At 38.5% G+C, this 21,886-nt stretch overlaps 1 protein-coding gene across 4 annotated transcripts in view; it reads left to right on the plus strand.

The window, feature by feature from the left end:
* LAMA2 (laminin subunit alpha 2) overlaps nt 1–21,886 on the plus strand; it is a 391,575-nt gene that overhangs the window by 169,417 nt on the left and 200,272 nt on the right. For all 4 annotated transcript variants that reach the window (XM_074862478.1, XM_074862479.1, XM_074862480.1 and 1 more), the window contains exons 11-12: nt 760–900; nt 2,252–2,425. In XM_074862478.1, coding sequence (XP_074718579.1) covers nt 760–900; nt 2,252–2,425 — 315 coding nt within the window. The remainder of the gene's footprint in view (nt 1–759; nt 901–2,251; nt 2,426–21,886) is intronic.

The following is a 21,886-nucleotide window of genomic DNA, read 5'->3' on the forward strand; positions in this document are numbered from 1 at the left end:
AAAATACTGAATTACTAAGCCAACATCATAGCGTGCAATATACTCCTTATAGAAGAGCTAGTTTATCTTTGCCTATAGGACAAATCAACTTATTTTGTAAGGTAACAGGACTTAATGCATAACATAAGCTTTCTCTGAAAAAATGTAATTACCAAATGCTAAGTTTAGAATTCTTCATGTATGTTTAGTGCCTGTCTTTCTGCAGGGGGTGTTTGTAGACCTGACTGTGTCACGGACAAACACGTGTAGTTATGGAAAGAAGAAATGTAGCCCTTTTAACACTTGGATTTAGCCTGAATTCAGCTATTAATGATAGACCACTGAAAAACTGATATGCTGAATGATTGGTACAGCTAATACTATGTACCTGTAGTTTGCATCAATTGGGCACACACAGATTTTCCAGCCATACCTACAAACCACAGTTGTTGAGGCTGTAATATTGTGTCCCATACTTCCTTCCCTCTGACACTCTTAAGTGTAAAGGAGATAAATTAGATTATTTCCTTAAATCAGGTATGTCCATTCATGTAGAAGAAAAATTTAGTCTTACAATGTCCAAATTCTGTGTCCTGTTATTTACATGCAGCCATAGTAACTTTTATTGTGCAGAGGATATGCTACTATTATTCACAAATAGAATGGTCTTTCCTACAAATTTTTTTACAGTTCTGTATTTATACTCTCCTGCAGAGTATAAAGCTGGTGATCTCAAGTTCTAATCTACAACTGAAGTAATATTCTAATGTGCATTTCCAGGAACATGTTGAAGGAGAAAACTGTGATCGGTGCAAACCAGGCTTCTTCAATCTGCAGCAAAATAATCCCAAAGGCTGTGAGGAATGTTTCTGCTCTGGGAAAACAAACATCTGCACACACTCTCACCTTACCTACAGAAATGTAAGAAAAATCATACCATATCATGTGTTTTGTGTTTCTGTATGTTGTCACTATCTATTGCCATCAGACTGCCGCTTATTATAAAATCATGCATGTTCTCTTATGCCCCGTATATTTTTCATTTACCCAAAAGAAAATGCTTACAAGCTTTGTTTCTCTTCAGTGTGAGAAAGTTCTGAAAAAGTGCAGTTGAACAGTGAGAAGTGCAAAAGATATAACAGTCAAAAGGAAAGCCATGTGCATAAACACAGTCCTGGAATGTGCATATGTAATCACTCCTGAGTTAAATGCAATATATCCACAGGGCAACCTCTTTTCCAGACCTGAAATAATTAAGAATTTTGAAACATTAAATGTGCAATACACAGGTTATGTAAGAAAAAGGGATGCCCTACAGGGGGCATTTTGAGTGAATTTCTTTTGCGTACTGCATTCCTAGTAAAGGATGTCAAAGGGACATGAACCTACTGTTCTTATTTCTGCTGTAGAAAAATGTCTTTAACCTGCAAATACACTCTAAACTTTAAATTCGTTCTCAAAGCTGAGATACTGATTCCACTGTAACGGATGTGTGCTACATATCCATGTCTGTAGATGGAGTTTGGGAAATGTGTTCCAGCTCCTGGTTTTGGCTCTACTGGTATGCTGAAAGTCTACAAGTAAAATCATATATGCCTAGTGTGCCAGCATCTGGAAAATCTTCCATCCTACGGCTGAGCTAATTTATTGTTCTGCTTGTATCCAGACTCCAGAATCCGTCCTTGTATGAACAGTGTGCTCTTCTCTGATGATTCACTTCTAGTTACAGGATTTCAGAAATTCAAGTTCTCGTGCTTTCCAGCTTTGCTTTGGCTTTCTTAAAAAAAAAGTATATTTGAACTTGTAAATTGTAAGGCATTAGAATTACAAATTATTATAAATTATGCTGTCTGCAACAATGAGAAAATGTATATGCATTTGTCAGCTCATCTTCTGTACCCTCTGTACAGATATTATAGACTGATATTATTTATTGAAAATTTGTATAATATTTGGAGATATTCTTATGCATATGTTTGTACAATAGAATTTCCTCCTCACTCTGGACCACATGAAGCAGAGAAAGCAAATACTTACAGTTATTTCAAAGTACTCAGAAGTTACTCAGAAGAACTCCCAGTCATATACAATAAGAGAAATTTTTGCTGTTACTGCTTTGTTGTTTCATTTGTTCCTAAACTTCTATTAATCATATAAGCCTAATCAGTTTTTTAAAAATGGAATAATGAGAGGCTGTGACTATTGAAATGACTGATGAACTGATTTTCATTGTAATGTGTTTTGGTTTGTTTTTTTTTTTTTGTCATTGTAGATAGAAGACATGAATGGCTGGTATTTGACTGGCTTACTGGGTCTCATCAGAGTTACGCCCAAGCAAAAGAGATTTGATGGACATCAGCAGTTTAGCATCAGCAACGTGGCTGCACGAAAAGTACTGCCACAGACTTATTATTGGAGTGCACCCAATTCTTATTTGGGCAACAAAGTAAGTGCAGATGGTACTTGCCTAAACACTAATTTGATTTATTGAGGAAAGAAGTAAGGCTTTGAAGGGGGGGCGGAACTGAGAGAAGATTAAGTTGGGTAGCTATTTGACCAGCAAAATTGCAAGCAGAAAGGAATTAAGTGTATGGAGTATCCTTGTGAGGCAAAAAGTTTAGAGAAAATTAACTAAGTATCTTTGACCTTTAGCCCTCTTTGGGCTTCTGCTGTCAAGTATTAGAGAAGTCTGTATAGTTCGCAGCATGAATGAGTTAGCTGGTGTGTGGTTCAGCTTGTCCTGTTCTCTTCCCACCTTGTCCTCAGCTTTGAAAACCAGTTCCCTGCTTTTCAGAGATGCAAGTTGTATATCAGATGTTGTGGGGGTGTGTTACAAAACTTTAATGTTTGGCAAGAAAATTATGTGTGGGGAGCTCTCTGCCCTAGAACTCGAAAAAGGCTGTTGTGAGCTCTGTGCCAGTTCTAATGCATATATTTATCCAAGTCTGCATGTGTCCATGTGTGCATGTACATGCATAGTCATGCCCTGCAGGTGGATACCAAATATTTGCTTTCTGAAGTCTTGGATGCTTTAGTGGTCTGACTGTTAGGCTTTTCACCCTTAGACTTTCTGCTATCATACATGATACCTTCCTGAAAATCTAATTTTTTTCCAGAGAGTAGAATTGAGGACTGAATGAGTCCTAAATGTGAAGAAAGCTAAACAGCTTTTCATTTACCGTAACCCTGATTATGCCAAAACTTATCAGAAGAGCTAACGCTAATACACTTGAGCACATTTTCCTCTGTAGTCTCTTCAGGCTAGTCAACCTCTTATTTATTTATTTTCTTCCTGCTGGCTGAAAATCAACATGACAGAAGGTAAGTGAGCATGTTGAAACTAAATAGCATCATTCCAAAGAATTGGGCATCCTGTTCATGGCTATAAATTGTTAAAGATAGTCAGGCCCATTTAGCTGGGCAAGGGAGAGTTTCTTCTATAATCTTCCATGTCTGGTGAATTTACCCCGAGATATGAACTGATACTTTTTCAGACAGAATTTCATCCTGCTTCTATTCAGTGAACAAAATAATGGTAAGAATGTGCACAAATTATTTGAACATGGAAGATACTTTTTCAGTGTAATTTGGAGGTCCTTTGTGGTTACTGTCAGATATCTGTGTATGAATGAAGCAATTTGCCTTAATAACTGAACCATATAAATTTTTGATACTACAATAATACTGAAAGCACTCACAAATTACCACAGTACATCTTAACTGTCATGCTGCATCATGTAAATTATAGTCATAATGACATGCTTAGGCCATATGATTTATGCTATGGAAAGGGAAAGGGAGATGGAATGTTGAGAGTCCTTATTTGTAAACTCAGTAAAACATTTCTCTGAATAGCTGTGTTGTGTTTTAACCCCAGCCAGTAACTCAGCACCACACAGCCACTCCCTCACTCCCCACCCCCCCGCTGGGATGGGGGAGAGAATCAGAAGGGTAAAAATGAGAAGAAAACTCGTGGATTGAGATAAAGACCGTTTAATAGGCAAACCAAAACCTGCATGCACAAGCAAAGCAAAACAAGGAATTCATTCACCACTTCCCATCAGCAGGCAGCAGTTCAGCCATCTCCAGGAAAGCAGGGCTACATCATGCTTAACAGTTACTTGGGAAGACAAACACCATCATTCCAAATGTCCCCCCCCTTCCTTCTTCTTCCCCCAGCTTTATATGCTGAGCCTGACACTATAGAGTATGGAATATCCCTTTGGTCAGTTGGGGTCAGCTGTCCCAGCTGTGTCCCCTCCCAACTCCTTGTGCACCCCCAGCCTCCTCGCTGGTGGGGTGGGGTGAGGAGCAGAAAAGGCCTTGACTCTGCATAAACACTGTTCAGCAATAACAAAAACATCCCTGTGTTGTCAACATTGTTTTCAGCAGAAATCCAAAACATAGCCCCATACCAGCTACTATGAAGAAAATTAACTCTAGCCCAGCCAAATCCAGCACAGGCTGTAACTGGATAAAACCAAATAGCTGAAACTAGATAAAAACATCCTTTCTTGAGAGTGATTGCTAGCTGTGCTACAGTAGAATAGTTGGTATCTCAGAGCAGGCAAGCTTTTTAAAGAATTTTAGTCATAGGGAATACAGAGAATCATTTAAGAAATCTTATATCAAGATGTACACTTCCATTGTAATTTATAAACCTTGTGTTATAGAAAACTGCCTTTCCTTTGTATTGTTAAAATTATTGCTCTTAAATACTATTCCCAAAATAAAATTGAGTAACTATCCTGCATTTCTTAGTTTTCAAATATAGCTCAAAAACCTTATTTAAAATAATTCTTTTAATATAAAGTTGGCATGTTGTGCATATGACTCCACAATGTTGATTGCCATATGTGTGCTATCTGCTTGTTTTACATCCATCTCCAAATGCTTCTTTTGGATGAAAAAAGCATTATAAATAGGATGCTTCTGAGTGTGCAGCCTTCAGCTTTTTCTTTTTTGTCTAAATCTGGATGACATTAGGCTATGTGATACTGGTCTTTGACTGAGTCTCTAAGGAAACATTATAAATAACAAGAGGCTATAGATGGTACAGGATTCTTGTTTATATCAGAGTGGGACAATAACCTGAGGAAATTACTTGAACATCACCGTATTCTTTTAGTTTTCTAAATATATATGCTGCTACCAAAACTTCAACTTTGTTGTACAGATACAGGTAATTTTTTAAAAAGTCAGGTATTTTTCATGTCTAACTGTATAATATGCATTTGGAGTGAAAAATTGAGCACTGTCTTTGATGCAGAATACATTTGGGAGTAATCTGAAGGAATTTAATTTCTAGAAATAAAATATCTAGTGGACAATTTGGGAGAACAGATTTAAAATGGCTAGTATTAACGTTTTAATAGGTATCATAAAACAGTTTATCTTCTTGCCTGCCTACCTTATCACAGCCTACTGAACTGAGGATTGCAGCAATCATGAGGACTCGTGATCTGTTAGAGCTTCTAGTTACTGAAAAATTGTCTTATTCTATCAACTGTAATTACATTTTAGGTATTTGAAAACCCCATTTGTTTTTTGTTAGCAGTTTCTTAAATTATTTTGACAACGGATCTATAACTTTGTTTTAAACTTGTGTCCATGCCAAAATTTTTTATAAATTTGCCTGAAAGTGTTGAGTTACATTCTGATGATGTTCAGAGCACTGAAAGGAAAGTATAAAATTAATTAAAAATTTCATCCCAAACTCAGCAGGATGACATGAAACATTTGTTTCTTTAAAGTCAGTATAGAAGGGTCAGGTGTTTGTGATGTTTCAGAAGTCTGACATTATGTATATACTCCACCTCTTTTCTTTTAACACTTCATCAAAACGCAATTTGATAATTTGTATGCTGAGTAGAAGCCATTTACGATTAGCCAAAAGAAAACATGATATGGAGCATATCTAAATAAACATATGACTCCCCGCCTGATGCACACACATGAGGGACAGCTGAGGCCACTTGAGATTCCATAAGGAAATACCCATCTTTGTTTAGAGAAAGTCTCTCTGCTTTATTTTCTCTCTGCTGCTGCAAATTTTATGTCCCTTTTTCTGCTAAGGGCCACTATGAAAATGGACATTTACCCTGACTCTTTCAGATGGTTAGGGCACTGCCCTTGGTCAGCAGTCATGGGTTAGTTCAACCTTCAGGTGGTAGCCATCCCAGAATACAGGTCTCTGACCATTGTTAGGTCTCAACACCTAACAGTCATACAGAAAATAGGTAATATATGCCCCCTAATTCCTCTATCTGGGTTTTGAGCAGATATTAATGCTGCCATTACTCACTGCAAGCAACATGATGTGAGCCCTAAAACACCTCTGCTCAGAACCACTATATGCTTAATGACAGGTTTTACTTGGATTAAGAAGTTCCTTGCATCAAATGTTTTTTTACAGGAGTCATTTGAACTAGTTGTGCAGCGTGATCCCATTCAGTGTAAGTAAAGTTAATGTAATTTGGTTGTTCATAAAGTCAGAATATGTTGAAACTTAAAGCAAAAGATACTTGAACAAAAGGCATTGTTATCTCTTGGAAAAATTCTAGCACATCTTGTTTGTCAACTCCACAGACTTAAGCAACCATAAGGTGAATACATTGTTCTTTCTCTGACCTCTAGTTAAAACCAAGACAACAGCTGAACATTTTGTGTAGAGTCTGTGCATATGGAACAGGAAGGGGACTTGTTTGACTTAACACCGTCACTTCATTTATTTTTCCTGTTCTTTTATAATTAGCTGTGTAACCTATTTGCTGACTTATAGAAGGCAATGTTTCTTTGAGTCCAGAAATTAAGACACTGTAATAAGCCTGTAGTCAATATGTACAAACTTTAAAAATCTCTCAGCCCTTTAAAAGTACTCTACTGTGGAAAGCTGAAGAGTGGGATGGAGTGAGCAGTTTGTTTTGTGACATATTATCTGTTGCAGACTGCCCAGAATGCCTCATAGGATTAAATATTGAATTATAAAATAATCATAAGTTAGGTCCTTGTGGCTTTTATGTTTATTTCCTTCCATTTGTTTTCATTTCTTAGGCAATTCTGATGCAAAAGGCAGAATAATGCAAAGCAAATTGCAGTCTGCAGCTCCCAGAGGGGAGGGAGGGAGTTGAAACCCAAAACATAAAGAAGCGTAAATAATACAATAATCAGCTGGAACAGAAATGCCAGAATCAATTGTCCTAAATTATTAATGCATCTAAACCCAGAAAGCTTCATCTAGTATTGTCATGGTTTCAGATCTCAAGACTTTCTTGTTCACAGGACATGATAGAGTTAGATCCATGACTTTTTCTTGCTTTTACTGCCTGCCTCAAGAAGGAGAACAATCTAACTTAACACCTTTTGGTATCAACGGATGAGATGCAAATGAAATTGTTATTGGAAGCCACGTTTTTCTACCATCAGTTTATTTGAAATTCATTGGCTTCATGAAAAGCAGTGAGTGACCTAGCCTACATGATTCCAACACTAGGCTGTGTCTTAAATTTAGGCAGCAGACTAATTTTTTTGAGCATGTGTCTGTATTGCTTTTATTGTCAGGGAAGTGAAATAGTGAAACTTAGGTGCACCTTTATAAGATACTTCTTTCTTTCAGCTGGTTATACGGACAGTTTAGGACCTTATGTAGAATATTTGGTTCCCTAGTGCAGAGGTCTATCAGGCCACCATTTAGTAACATAATGTCAGTGCTTTGAAGTATCTGCTAACTGTGTACAGGATTTTTCTGCAGTGATGGTAAATCCAATACTTCCTTTTTTATACCCTCTGCACAGAAATGAGTTTCAGCTCCAGATCTGAATGTGTAACAAAGAACATCCCCAAGCTTGCAAAAGTAAATGGAGTAGGGAATGTGATCCTCAAGTATAAGGTATAATGTATCAAAACCAATTTTGTACAGACTTTTATTGATTCTTAATGTCTTATAAGATTGAGTGGGATGAAATAGTTAAGTTATATGGATGTTATCCATATTTGTAAAAGAAATAGTAATAGGCATCAACAGCACATAGTATGCAAGAAATCTCCATCCGGTGTAACGCCCCTGAAGTTATTCAGAGTTGCTGCAGATCCTCAGATTTTAAGTAGTGTCAACAGCCAACACATGGGAGAAAATGAAAATTATTCATTTGAACCTAAAGAAAAACATCTTTTGTAAAAACATCTACTTCAGTATCTTTTGTCTTTCATATTTGCATGCATTCATCTGATAAAAAGCTGGTTTAGTTTATTATTTAGATTTCATTTTTTAACAAGTAAACCTTAAACTAATATAAATAATGTAATTTTATTTTAAATCACAATCTAAATTGCCTTGACTGAAATTAAGTCACCACGGTAATCGGACTTAGTCGACAGTATGAAGATGTCTTCAACTTATACCAAATGTGCTTTTTATTTTATTAGCATTTACTTCACTATAGCTTCTAAAAATTGAGATAATAGGCAAATTCAAGTAATGAAAGGGTGAGACAAACATAGCAGGAATACTAGTGAAGAGCAAAACATTTTAAAGGTCTGAACCACAGCTGACTGATGCTTTCTTTGTTTTCTTAATTTGTATTACATGATTGGGTTTAAATTCTTTATCTTTGCTGAAATACTCTGTCAGCGTGGCACCACAAAATGAGACAGGGGTAGGTCCCTGCATTTTTTCGCAGCTGTGGCTAGCCAAATTTTCCCTGATCCCCAGTACAAATTGTAACAATATCAGTACAGTTCTATTTGGGGTTCAGCTACCCGTGACTGTAAAGAACCACCAAGACATAAGAAAATTTTGCACACTTTGCTCCTCATTAGTGCTTTTCATGATGTTTGGATAGCCTGTTGAGGCAGTTCAAGTACAGCCATTATTGTGATTGCAAGGAAAACTAAGGATGCCCAGTAGACTGTTACGGCCTCTTTGTGCCTTGGAAATGAGCTGAAACAGGACTCAGAATCTGGCTAGCTGAGTCCACTGACTGCAGTATTTCATGTATGCCATGATACATTTAATTTCTTTGGGCTAAAATCATCTTATACTACTGTAGAGAAAAGAGTAAATTTATTGTCGGTGAAATTATTTCATAAATCTCAAGTGTCCTTTGCATTACCTGCTTACCCAAGTCTGCCTTGAAGGCAAGGGTTTTAATCAATAGTGGCAGTTGAAAAATGGAGAAACAAGCAGGAAATAAAGTAGTTTCACAAAAGAAGGGCTGTGAATGCTAGTGAGAGAATAGAGGGGTATTAGGAAATAATGAAGAAGAAAGTAAATTGGGGAATGTGCTTGGCTGATTGAAAAGTCTTACTCTTCTTATATCTGATCCCAAATACTAAAATACTGAAGGATCCAACAAAGCAGGAGAAAAAGAGAAGTCTTTGAGTTGAAAAGAATTGATATATCCGGTGATTTGTATTGAGGGATAATCAACATGCAAAAAAGTATGGTGATGCTGATTCATAAGAGAGAGATAGCTAAATTGAACAGTGGTTACTTAAGACTGCAAAGGAAAACTGAAGTTTATGAAAGGGAGGATACATGGGGGTTTTGTTCCTCTTCTATGCCTTTGCATGCTAAGTACTTCTTCAGCAAATAAGCATTTGCTTTAAGAATTATATTAGGAGTTCCTTGCTGATCACAGGTTACCTAGAAGTAAAGGGTTTAATGGAGTTTTACTCATCCACTTACATTACTCAGACAGAATTTATAGTCCAGACATGTAGTTGACAGATACTGGGTTACACAGAAGTATGATGAAGGAATCTATGTCCATCACCAAAAGGATATACATAAGGGCTACTGAAAGGTCATTCTCAAAATATGAGAACCACAAAGAGGTAGCGTTCAGTTCAGCTTCCAGATTTCCCTTTATGAATAACTGAGTTGCTATTTCTGTTTGATTTACCTGCCTCCCCCCCCCCATTTACTTTAAATTTAAATGAATTACAAAAACTTGAGTTAGAATGTAATTGAAATTGTTGACTTTATAACTCATTAGTAAAACTACGTGATGCCACTGAGCTTTAGTTTTATAATTTTGTGGTGTTCAACTTTTGCTTTCCACATCAAAAAGGCAGCATGCAGAAGGGGAAAAGTACTGAGAATTTCTGATGGTGCACAAGGGAAACAGCCTTTTCTGAAAACCATTTGTAGCACTTCCAATCTGCACTATATTGTTTTTGAAGTCTGGTGTGCTCAGTAGCATCTGACAATCTCAAAATGTTCTTGACATGCAGCTTCTCTACAAGATGGATAAATTCCATTATTTCCATTTTACATACAGGAATTAGCATTGCTTTTCTTCTCATCTGTCTTCAGAAACTAAGTTTTGGTGCCTAAACTTCATTGACTAATGTTAGTTTCTGTCATTAAGAAGTTTTAAAACCAAACCAGCGTAGCACAGGTTCCCAAATCCAAGCACTAGTCACCTGTGTACAGATGCAATTAAGAGATATACACGTGTGAATTTGTGTGACGCATATTTCACTGTATGGCTGTCATGTGAATTTTTAATAATTTCATAGGTCTGAGAGACCTAATCCAACTAACTTTGTTAATGGCATTTTACATCCATTATCATTAACAAAAAGGTTGTATATTTGTACAACAAAATGTTGTCAGGAGTCACTCATTTTTAACACACAAAGCACCATTACTATCTAGAGTATAGAAGAAGGGAGAGTGGTTTATCAGTGGTTAAAAATGGTACAAATTCAGTTAAGATATCACTAGTGAAAGAAAGCTCAACCTGACACTCAAAGTGTATACAAAGAGCTGCTTTTAATTTTATTTTATGTTTGTTTATGGGGAGAAGTAACCAGCACCACAACTAATTATAATAAAAATTAAATGCATAATTTTGTAAATTTTATATAATCTTGACTTTTTCATAAATGATTGGTGAGTGGTGGGGCCATTATACTGTGAGTGCCTTAGAAACACTAATTTTCAGAGGGTGATATTCCATGCTTACTAAATTTCCAGTCAGTCATCCAAAAAGTATCAAAATTATCACTTTTGTATATTTCAGTTTAATAAGAAAAAGAGAAAGGTAGACCGTCAGATAGTCTGATATGAACATAATATTTTAACATTTATACTGGGTCTAGCTGGGCTGAAGTTGACTTTCTTCACAGTGGTGTGTATGGTGCTGTGCTCTGCATTTGTGGCTAAAACAGTGTTTTGGCTCTTGCTGTGAACAAGCTTGCACAGCGTCAAGACTTTCTCTCCAACCCTTCTCAACCATCCAGAAGTCTTTTCACATTCCCTCTATTTTCTCCCCATCCCATGGGAGGGGGAGTAAGTGAGAGGAAGATGGGTGTTTGGCTGCTGGCCAGGGTCAACCCACCATGCCACCATTGAAAGTGGTGGAAGAAATAGAACCTTAAAACCTTTGACAATAAAGCAGTTGCAAAGGAAGTTTTCAGCATGGCTGCAGTATACAGACAAAGAATTGAACAATGAAATGGCAACTGGAACTGACAAGAAAGTAGTACAATAGTGATCAGAAGCTTGAATTATTGGTTTAGTTTTAACTTCTCTTTTCACAGAATCATTATTCTAAACATTTTAATATTGTGAGTGACAATATCTGAAGAGAGTATGAAGCATCCTTTAAATCCTGTAGGTCCTGTGTCTTACATAGACTATTCTCTGTCTCATCTACCCTATCATTATGTGATTGCTAAATATTTCTGAATGGACCCATACTGCTTTGTTAAGTCTCTAGAAGGCAAAATAAGCTCCATTACTTTGCGTTCCTATTAAGTTTACATACTGTAAGCTGACCTTTAACAGGAGAAAATGATGGGGGCAAAGATTTATTTTCCAGAGAGAGACTCTAGCTAACTACAACAAATTTCTTTAGAAAGCAAACCTCAGTGGAAATTTCAAATATTCAGTAAGTTTCTAGAAGCAAGGGTTACCCTAACTACAGAATGAATTTGCCTTTGTCTTCCGGACCCAAGAGACAAAAGGGTTAAGACCAGATATTTGGCATATTGAAGGGATAATCATGTGCTAGAACCCCAGTCTGAACTGTGATGAATTATTAAACAAGTGGTTTGTTGGGTGATTGTATATTACCTGCAAAGCACTGCTCATCTCCTTGAGGCACATCCAGAGCTAACTGAATTGAGCCAATTAGACTGACTGTCTCTTCAATGAGTTGTGACCTATCAATGGTAATAGCTTATTATGATGATAAATGAACCCATCTTTCAAACTGAAGCCTGAGTACACACTTCAGCAGTTTCCCTGAATCATAGGGCCATTACCTATCAACTTCAGACTGACAGGAGTGACAGCAATGAGAGCAGATAGCATGCATGTGTAGATACAGGTGATTGTTTTACCCAGATGAATATATTTGCACTTATGTTTGGGGTTGTTCTGTGGTTTGTGGGATTTTTTTAATGGCCCTGCCTGAACATTGCATATTTTGCTAGAAGTACCTAACATTTCTCACAATATGTGGAGTACCACCCCTGTCTCCTGAGATGGCTGGATGAATTTCTGATTGGTATCTTTTCAGTCTCAGAGGCACTCTGTATTATGATACAGGTGAACCCTTTTTCCTAGTTGAAGAGTTTGGTTTATTTGTTTGGCCCTCTTAGCCCTATCAATTTATTTTCCAGAGGTAATTTCCTCAGAAAAATGAGCAAGATAGAGGAACTGTAACATAACCAATATTCTTCATTATTTTATTACAAGCTTTTGAAACCTTTAAGTATTAAATATTATGAATTACATAGACACTCCTGGACCAGTTTCTTGGCTAGTTTAACTCTTCTTGGAGACAGGAAAATTTATCAGAGTGAAGGCAGTGGTTTTAACAACTTTCCGTGTCAGTTTTCTTCTGGGCTTTTTTGGTCATTCCGCCCTCCCCCAGTTAAGCATTTCAAGTGTGTTTATTAATTAAACAGTGCCAGAGATACATACCTTCAATTTACTATCCTGAAAGAAGATTTTGATTATGACTCAATTTTTAAAATTAAATTGCATAAGAGCAATGGCTTTATATATATATTCCCAAACCATATCTCAGTTATCCATGATAGTTTGCTCTAAAAGTGTGGCATGGAGCGAGTACTCTCTTAAATGAAAGGCTTTAAGCTCTGCAACTACCCAGTCCACACATCAATCCTATCTATATCCATGCCTCTCTTAAATAGTATGCTTCATACCAAAAGGTTTCCTGCTCTGTGTCCTGGAGAGCTGTGCCTTACTGCATTGCATACTTTACTGTGCAGTCAGTAAGGCAAAACGTATATAGTTGTATGTTTGCTTTGCTGTGAACTGGGTGGCATGTTTGCAGCAATATTAATGGATATAAATACAGTGAATAGAAATCCATAATTTTCCATCAATACTGTATCTTCTATGCTCCAGAAGAACCATAGTGCAGTATTTCATTTACTTTGTAGTTTTTTTGAAGCTCAAATGATCAAAGTATGTCATACTATAGAAGAACTCTTTCTTCATACATATTTTAAAATAATGCAACAATGCAGAGCTATACATACATCTAGTAATTTTAAATGTTTGCCAAGTTAAAAAAAAATAGATGGAAAACTAAAAAAAGTAAAATTGAAAAGCAAACTAGTAGATCAGTATTCTGTTGTCATTAGCTGTGGAAACAAGATTTCCTAACTTAATAAGCCTAGGCAGTCTAAACTAATAAAACTGGTGGACTGAAACTGCATTTTTTAACTTATGAAGTAGATTTGTAACAACAGATGTCTTTAAAGATGATTAAATAAGTAGATACGTTGTTTGGTCAGCTGTGTCTTATTACTTAAATGTGTGAGCTAATTCTGTTTAGTCTGCTGTGATGAAAAGTCTTTTTGAGAAAGAATTTTCTACAGTTTTGTTGCAGAGATTCATCTTATGTGATGTGCAGTCCAATAAATTATTCCTCTCTTTCATAGTTGATGTATTAGTTCAGTTTAGGTAGGTGCACAGAAATCCAGTTTTGTCACTGTCACGTGTCTTTTATGTAAAATATATACACATACATATACATTTGAATACAATTAGTTTTATACATTTGTCTCATCTGTTGAACAAAAATATGAATGTATGACACAAAGGATGCAAGAGAATAAAACTAGCCACATGAGATGATAAAAAAAACTTAGAAACTTTAGTATAGGAATGATCAAGGCAACCTTTCTTAAACAAACCTCAAGCTTTTATATTGAAGCTAGCTGACAATTCTTCATTAAAATACTGGTTTGGCTTTTTCCACTAAACATTTTCAAATATTACATTAGAAAAATTGTAGTGAGATACTTTGTTTCAGAGTTTAGACAGTGTCTGAGCCTGTCTGGCATTAATGGAGATTTTCTGAGCTACCGCAGTGTACTTTTGCAGATCTGTCACTCCTATTTCCTTCCTTTGTTACTGGAAAGCAGCTAGCAGTAGTAGAAAAGTTTTAACATTTGGCACAAATACAGGAACTCAAAATCTTTTATTCCCTTCATGAATATGATCAAGTAGATGACCTTATCAGTAAATCATCATCGTTAGCAAGCCTTCCCAGAACTCCATGAAACAAAACATCCCTCTGCCTGCAATATTCAAGAGATAAATGATAGAAAGATTCGGGAGGGTTAGAAGAGCTCTCCAAATCTCAGAGTATCTCCTGACTGTCCCTGCATTGAGTCTCAATTTCAAATTAAATAAAAGTGTATTCACTGTTTAGTGGTGGTCTCATCAAACTGTGAAACCTGTATGAAAATGTGTGACAAAACATGGTTGTTAATATGATTTACAGAGTTGGAAACCTAATGTTTTTCTGAAAGTTAGAGACAAAAGTAAAATGAAATCAGAAATAAGCTTCCAAATTTTTAATGCAAATTTTTGTGGGAAAAAATATCTGTGAAGTTCACATGGTTTATTTAAAATAATGAAAGCAGCAGCTTTCCCCTTATGTTATATTTGTTTATAAATATTTTTACTGGCTCTAGTGTACTTTCAGTCTACCATTTATATACTTGCCTCATAGCCATTGAGAGTATTACTCTAGGCAAATATGAAAAACTTAGCTACTTTTCCTGTAAGTAATTTTTTAGCTTCTCTATTTTCTTTCCAGTACCATGAAGTGTTTTCTATATTTGCTTTTGAGAAGTATCACAGAATCACAGAATCATCTAGGTTGGAAAAGACCTTGAAGATCATCCAGTCCAACCATCAACCCAACATTAACAGTTCCCAACTACACCATATCCCTCAGCGCTCTGTCAACCCGACTCTTAAACACCTCCAGGGATGGGGACTCCACCACCTCCCTGGGCAGCCCATTCCAATGCCTAACAACTCGTTCTGTAAAGAAATGCCTCCTAATATCCAGTCTAAACCTTCCCTGACGCAACTTGAGGCCATTACCTCTTGTCCTATCACTTGTTACTTGGTTAAAGAGACTCATCCCCATTTCTCTGCAACCTCCTTTTGGGTAGTTGTAGAGGGCAATGAGGTCTCCCCTCAGCCTCCTCTTCTCCAGACTAAACAACCCCAGTTCCCTCAGCCGCTCCTCATAAGACCTGTGCTCCAGACCCTTCACCAGCTTCGTTGCCCTTCTCTGGACACGCTCGAGTAATTCAATGTCCTTTTTGTAGTGAGGGGCCCAAAACTGAACACAGGAATCGAGGTGCGGCCTCACCAGTGATGAGTACAGGGGTAAGATAGACTTCCCTGTCCCTGCTGTCCACGCTATTTCTGATACAAGCCAGGATGCCGTTGGCCTTCTTGGCCACCTGGGCACACTGCTGGCTCATGTTCAGCCGGCTGTCAATCAACACCTCCAGGTCCCTCTCTGACTGGCAGCTCTCCAGCCACTCCTCCCCAAGCCTGTAGCGCTGCTGGAGGTTGTTGTGGTCCAAGTGCAGCGCCCAGCGTTTGGCCTTATTGAAACTCATACAGTTGGCCTTAGCCCATCGCTCCAGCCTGTCCAGATCTCTCTGCAGAGCCTCCCTACCGTCGACCAGATCAACACTCCCACCCAACTTGGTGTCATCTGCAAACTTAGTGAGGGTGCACTCGATCCCCTTGTCTAGATCATCAATAAAGATGTTAAACAGGAGTGGCCCCAAAACTGAGCCCTGGGGGACACCACTCATGACCGGCCGCCAACCGGATTTAACTCCATTCACCACAAGTCTTTGGGCCTGGCCACCCAGAGAGTTTTTTACCCAGCAAAGCGTGTGCCCATCCAAGCCGTGAGCAGCCAGTTTTGCCAGGAGAATGCTGTGGGAAACGGTGTCAAAGGCCTTGCTGAAGTCAAGATAAACAACATCCACAGCCTTTCCCTCATCCAATAAGCAGGTCTCCCTGTCGTAGAAGGAGATCAGGTTTGTCAGGCAGGACCTGCCGTTCATAAACCCATGCTGACTCGGCCTGATCCCCTGGTTGTCCATTATATGACTTTTAATGACACTCAAGATGACCTGATCCATGACCTTCCCTGGCACTGAGGTCAGACTGACAGGTCTATAGTTTCCTGGATCGTCCTTTTTGCCTTTCTTGTAGATGGGTGTCACATTTGCCACCCTCCAGTCCAGTGAGGCCTCCCCAGTTAGCCATGATTTCAGGTAGTGAAAGATGTGTTCGCCAAGATCTTCCAACTCTTTCAGCACCCTTGGGTGTAACCCATCCGTTCCCACAGACTTGTGTGCACCCAAGTAAGATAATTCTGAGCTATCATCTATAGATGTATTGTACAGAGTATTAACTGATCTGATCACATATTGTACGTTCCAAAAGGTAAGTGCTTCTGCTTCCCTCTCAAGATTTTTACATGATAGTTCCTTCAAGCTGTCTTTTAGTATTTTGGATGGCTAAATGCTGCAGATTCTGTTTAGAAAATGGTTGTTCAATAGATCTATGAACAGTTTTGTGACAAGAAAGTCTCTTTTTTCATGGATGCAGCTAAAGTAAAAGCTTACAGTAAATCTAAAAAAAAGAATTTTTCTGTTTTCTTCCAAAGATTCCTCGTGTTTTTAACACAGAAAAACTTATTTAAATTGTTATGTAGGTTTTTTGTATGTATTTTGCATGTTTTATTTTTTATTTTCATTTAAAATTTGACATTATCTGTCTATTTCTGCATAAAAGATATGCAGAACGTGTAGCTATGTTCTGCTCTGTAACAAAGCAAAAGACTGCATTTTTCAATTACAGAAATTTTGAACAGTTTGAAAATATCCAGGGTTTTTTGAGTTGAAGATGACGAATTATTTACTTAGTAACATTATGAATATTTTCTTAAGTTTAGAGAGGGCAATAGTCTAAACAGATTTTGATCTGACCTACTAAAGTCCTTCTGACATTTTTACAGCACAACTTTAGTTTCATATCCAAATACCAAAATCTTCAGAGAGCTGAAAAGCCATCTATCAGATTCTCTATTTACCTGAGATCGTTCTGTGATGCTCAGAGATGTAGAGAACCACAGCAGAAATAAGTGAAAATTGATTATAGTCAACCATGTTTTTGAAAATGATGTTCCAGAGTTTCTTGCCTGTTAGAAGTGTGCTGTTTTTTAGTGTGGGAAGGCCCACTTTTCATAAATACTAACAGCATGTATGCTACTGCTGCAGCATTTCATAAAGCACTGAAAACAGTGGTTATTTACTGAAATGTTTTCACTTTGCCTAAAGTATATGGTAAATTTAAACTTCAAGGTCAGCCTTGTCTGCAGTGACCATGAAATGATGGAGTTCAAGATCCTTAGGGCAGCAAGGAGGGAACACAGCAATCTCGCTACCCTAGTCTTCAGGAGAGCAGACTTTGGCCTCTTCAGAGATCTGCTTGGCAGAGTAGTATGGGATAAATCCCTGGAGGGAAGAGGGGCCCAAGAAAGCTGGTTAATATTTAAGGATCACCTCCTCCAAGCTCAGGAGCGATGCAACCCCAAAAAAGGACATCAGGTAAGAATGCCAGGAGGCCTGCATGGGTGAACAAGGAGCTCATGGATGAGCTCAAATGAAAAGGAAGCCTGCAGAGGGTGGAAGCAAGGACAGATATCCTTGGAGGAATACAGAAAAATTGTCTGAGCAACCAGGGATCAGGTTAGGAAGGTCAAAGCCCTGATATAATTAAATCTGGCCAGGGATGTCAAGGGCAACAAGAAAAGCTTCTATAGGTACATCCATGATAAAAGACTAGGGAAGGAAATGGGATATGGAGAAGGCTGAGGTACTCTGACTTTTTTGCTCAGTCTTCACCAGTGAGTGCTCCAGCCACACTGCCCAAGATGCAGAAGGCAAAGACGGGAACTGGGAGAATGAACCGCCCACTGTAGGAGATCAGCTTTGAGAACATCTAAGCAACCTGAAGCTGCACAAGTCCATGGGACCTGATGAAATGCAGCTGCAGGTCCTGAGGGAACTGGTGGATGAAATGGCTAAGCCACTATCCATCATATTTGAGAAGCTGTAGCAGTCTGGTGACGTTCCTGCTGACTGGAAAAGGGGAAATATAACCCCCATTTTTAAAAAGGGAAATAAAGAGGACCTCGGGAACTACAGGCCAGTCAGTCTCACCTCTGTGCCCAGCAAGATCATGGTGCAGATCCTCCTGGAAGCTATGCTAGGGAACATGGCAAATAAAGAAGTAATTGGTGACAGCCAACATGGCCTCACTAAGGCTAAGTCATGCCTGACAAATTTGGAGGCCTTCTGCAACAGGGTTACAGCATTGGTGGATAAGGGAAGAGCAACTGACATCTACCTGGACTTATACAAAGCATTTGACACTGTCACGCACAACATCCATGTCTCTAAATTGAGAGACATGAATTTGATGGATGGACCACTTGATGTGTAGGAATTGGCCGGATGAATGAACTCAAAGAGTTGTGGTCAACGACTCGATACCCAAGTGGACAGCGGTGACAAGTGCCATTCCTCAGGGGTCGGTGTTGGGACCGATGCTGTTTAACATCTTTGTGGTGACATGGACAGTGGATTGTGTGCACCCTCAGCAAGTTTCCTGATGACACCAAGCTGTGTGGTGCAGTCAACACGCTGGAGGGAAGGGAGATGTCACCCAGAGGGACCTGGACAGGCTGGAGAGGTGGGCCTGTGTGAACCTCATGAAGTTCAACAAGGCCAAGTGCAAGGTCCTGCACATGGGGCAATCCCAAGCACAAATACAGACTGGGCAATGAGTGGGTTGAGAGTAGCCCTGCAGAGAAGGACTTGGGAGTATTAGTGGATGGAAAATTCAGTATGAGCCAGCAATGTGTGCTCGCAGCCCAGAAAGCCAACCGTATCCTGGGCTACATCAAGAGAAGTGTGGCCAGCAGGTTGAGGGAGGTGATTCTCCCGCTCTGCTCCTCTCTCATGAGGCCTCCTCTGCAGTACTGTGTCCAGCTCTGGGGCCCCCAACATAAGAAGGACATGGAGCTGCTCAAGTGGGTCCAGAGGGGGACTGCGAAGATGATCAGTGGGCTGGAGCACCTCCCTTATGAGGACAGGCTGAGAGAGTTGGGGTTCAGCCTGGAGAAGTCTCCAGGGAGACCTTATAGTGGCTTTCCAGTACTTAAAGGGGGTCTACAGGAAAGATGGGGAGGGACTCTTTATCAGGGAGTGTAGGGATAGGAAGAGGGGTAATGGTTTTAAACTGAAAGAGGGTAGATTTAGATTAGATGTAAGAAAGAAATTCTTTACTGTGAGGGTGTTGAGACACTGGAACAGGTTGCCCAGAGAAGTTGTGGATGCCTCCTCCCTGGAAGTGTTCTAAAGTCAGGTTGGATGGGGCTTTGAGCAGACTGGTCTAGTTGAAGGTGTCCCTGCCCATGGCAGGGGGGTTGGAACTAGATGATCTAGTCCATTCCAGCCCAAACCATTCTCTGATTCTGTGGTTCTATTACATAGCAGGATTTATTTTGCTCTAGGCAGGTAGTGACTGCCACTTTAAAATAAGTGGATGTTAATTAATGCTTCAATGCCACATATTATATTGGATAATGTGGATACAAATCCACATTATTAATGAAAAGATCCATCATAATGAATATATTACTGTCTATGCTGAATTATGATGGAATTCTTATGAAAGGATAAATGACATCCATTGTAAAACCTAATAGATATCATTATGGTCAGTGTTAAAACAATGAATATCAAATGAATGAGTAATAGGAGGGACACTAAAACTGAATTTTATTCATTACCTGTGTTGGTAAAAATGTGTAATCAGTATCACAGATTTGTGTACACACCTTAGTTAACTGTGCATGTGCTTTGGGCAATCTGGGACCATCAGGAAAATTTGAACATTGCAGCACATAGTTCTTAACCATTGCATGGGAAGTACATATATGTTTTCTATAAAATATTGAAAGTAGAAAGAAAATAGTCTGAATATTGCCCAAAAGGCCATAAATCTTGTCTTCTTTTCTTTTGTATACCAAGAAACTTAAATAGAAAACCCAGCATTATGACAATGGCAATTAAGCAAACATTTTGTAATTTATGTGCTTTATTATCTTAACTCTGGGAACAAAAGCATGAATACCTAGTGATTTGAGCTGCCTTAAGAAGTACATCTGCTTGGGACAGCGTTCAGCATCCTATTAAGAGCAGAGATAAAAGATCCCATAAAGTAGCTCCAACTATGAGTACATGGTATGTTCAATGAGCTCCTCAAACTTCCCAGGGTTCTTACAGTTGTCCATAGGGCTCCTTTGCCATTGTAAGCTCTATAAGGGCTTCTAATAGGTTCTCTTTATAATTTAATTAGTTTACTTATTTATTTATTCCTTGATAGTTTATGTGCCACCTCTCCAGAGGGAAATTCAAGTTGCTACAAGCTTTAGAGACAATTATGTTGCTAACAACTGGTGTAAAAATATCACATGATCCCACTGAGTTCTTGTGTTTAGGGAGGAGAAAAGGAAAAAGTGGAGTTCATAAGGGGATTGTATCTAGGAAGAGTGTAGATGCATGCTTGCATGTGGCCTACTTCTCATCTGGATGGCTAGGAAGAAAATGAAGTATAATTTTGCCAGAGAAGTCTAGATCATTTTTATGGGGGATTTTACAATAAGTAAGGCATTTTTATGGGAGATCTTAAAATAAGTAAGGCAAAAATTCTTTCATTTGATCTCAGTCTGTATTGTGTATACTAACATATATTAGCTATTCTATTGCAGATCTTTGATCTGGATCTATGTTAGGTGTTCTGTCTGTGGATCTGTATCAGGTATTCTACAGTGGCTCTGAGGAAGAACTTTGACCTGCAATACTGAGAGAAATGGAAATACAATGGGTAATAAAGCAGTAAACTGCAAACAAGATTCACACTGCAGAGCTGAGAAGAGGAATTTGCCCTGAGAGGGAGATCATAGATTCAGGTTTAGAACTACTCTTGCTGAGTAGTTTTGTTTGGCTCTTCAGGGAAAACAGAGAGAGATGTGGTAATACATTACGTTCTGAGCGTGTTGCTATTATTATGATCATAAGGCACTGAAAGAAAGGTTTATACTTCCAGTTCTTGACATAGAATCATAAACTGTTAGTAACTTTCTGAGGAAATGACAAAGTTTGAGAATATAACAATATCTAAACTGTACCAGAGGAAAGTCTATCCAGCCCAGTAGCCTGTTTAATCACACTGGTCAACAGCAAATACCAAGGGAAGAGTGTAAGAACCAGGCAAGGGTGTAGTGATACTTCATCACATACTTTCCTAACCTCAACCAACCTGTAGCCTGGGTACCTCAGAACTGATGGAGGTGTCTTTGTATTTAATGGTCATCATTCATCCTAACCGCACAATCACATGAAGATCTAGCAATAAATGAGGGTCTTGTTTAGGACAGCAAGTCTGGTTCTGTGGCAGCCCACTCTGTGTTTTGCCCTCTACCATTGTTATATGATTTTGAATTGTTCCTGAAAAATGGTT

Source organism: Strix uralensis, chromosome 3 (assembly GCF_047716275.1).
Source record: "Strix uralensis isolate ZFMK-TIS-50842 chromosome 3, bStrUra1, whole genome shotgun sequence".
NCBI lineage: Eukaryota > Metazoa > Chordata > Aves > Strigiformes > Strigidae > Strix > Strix uralensis.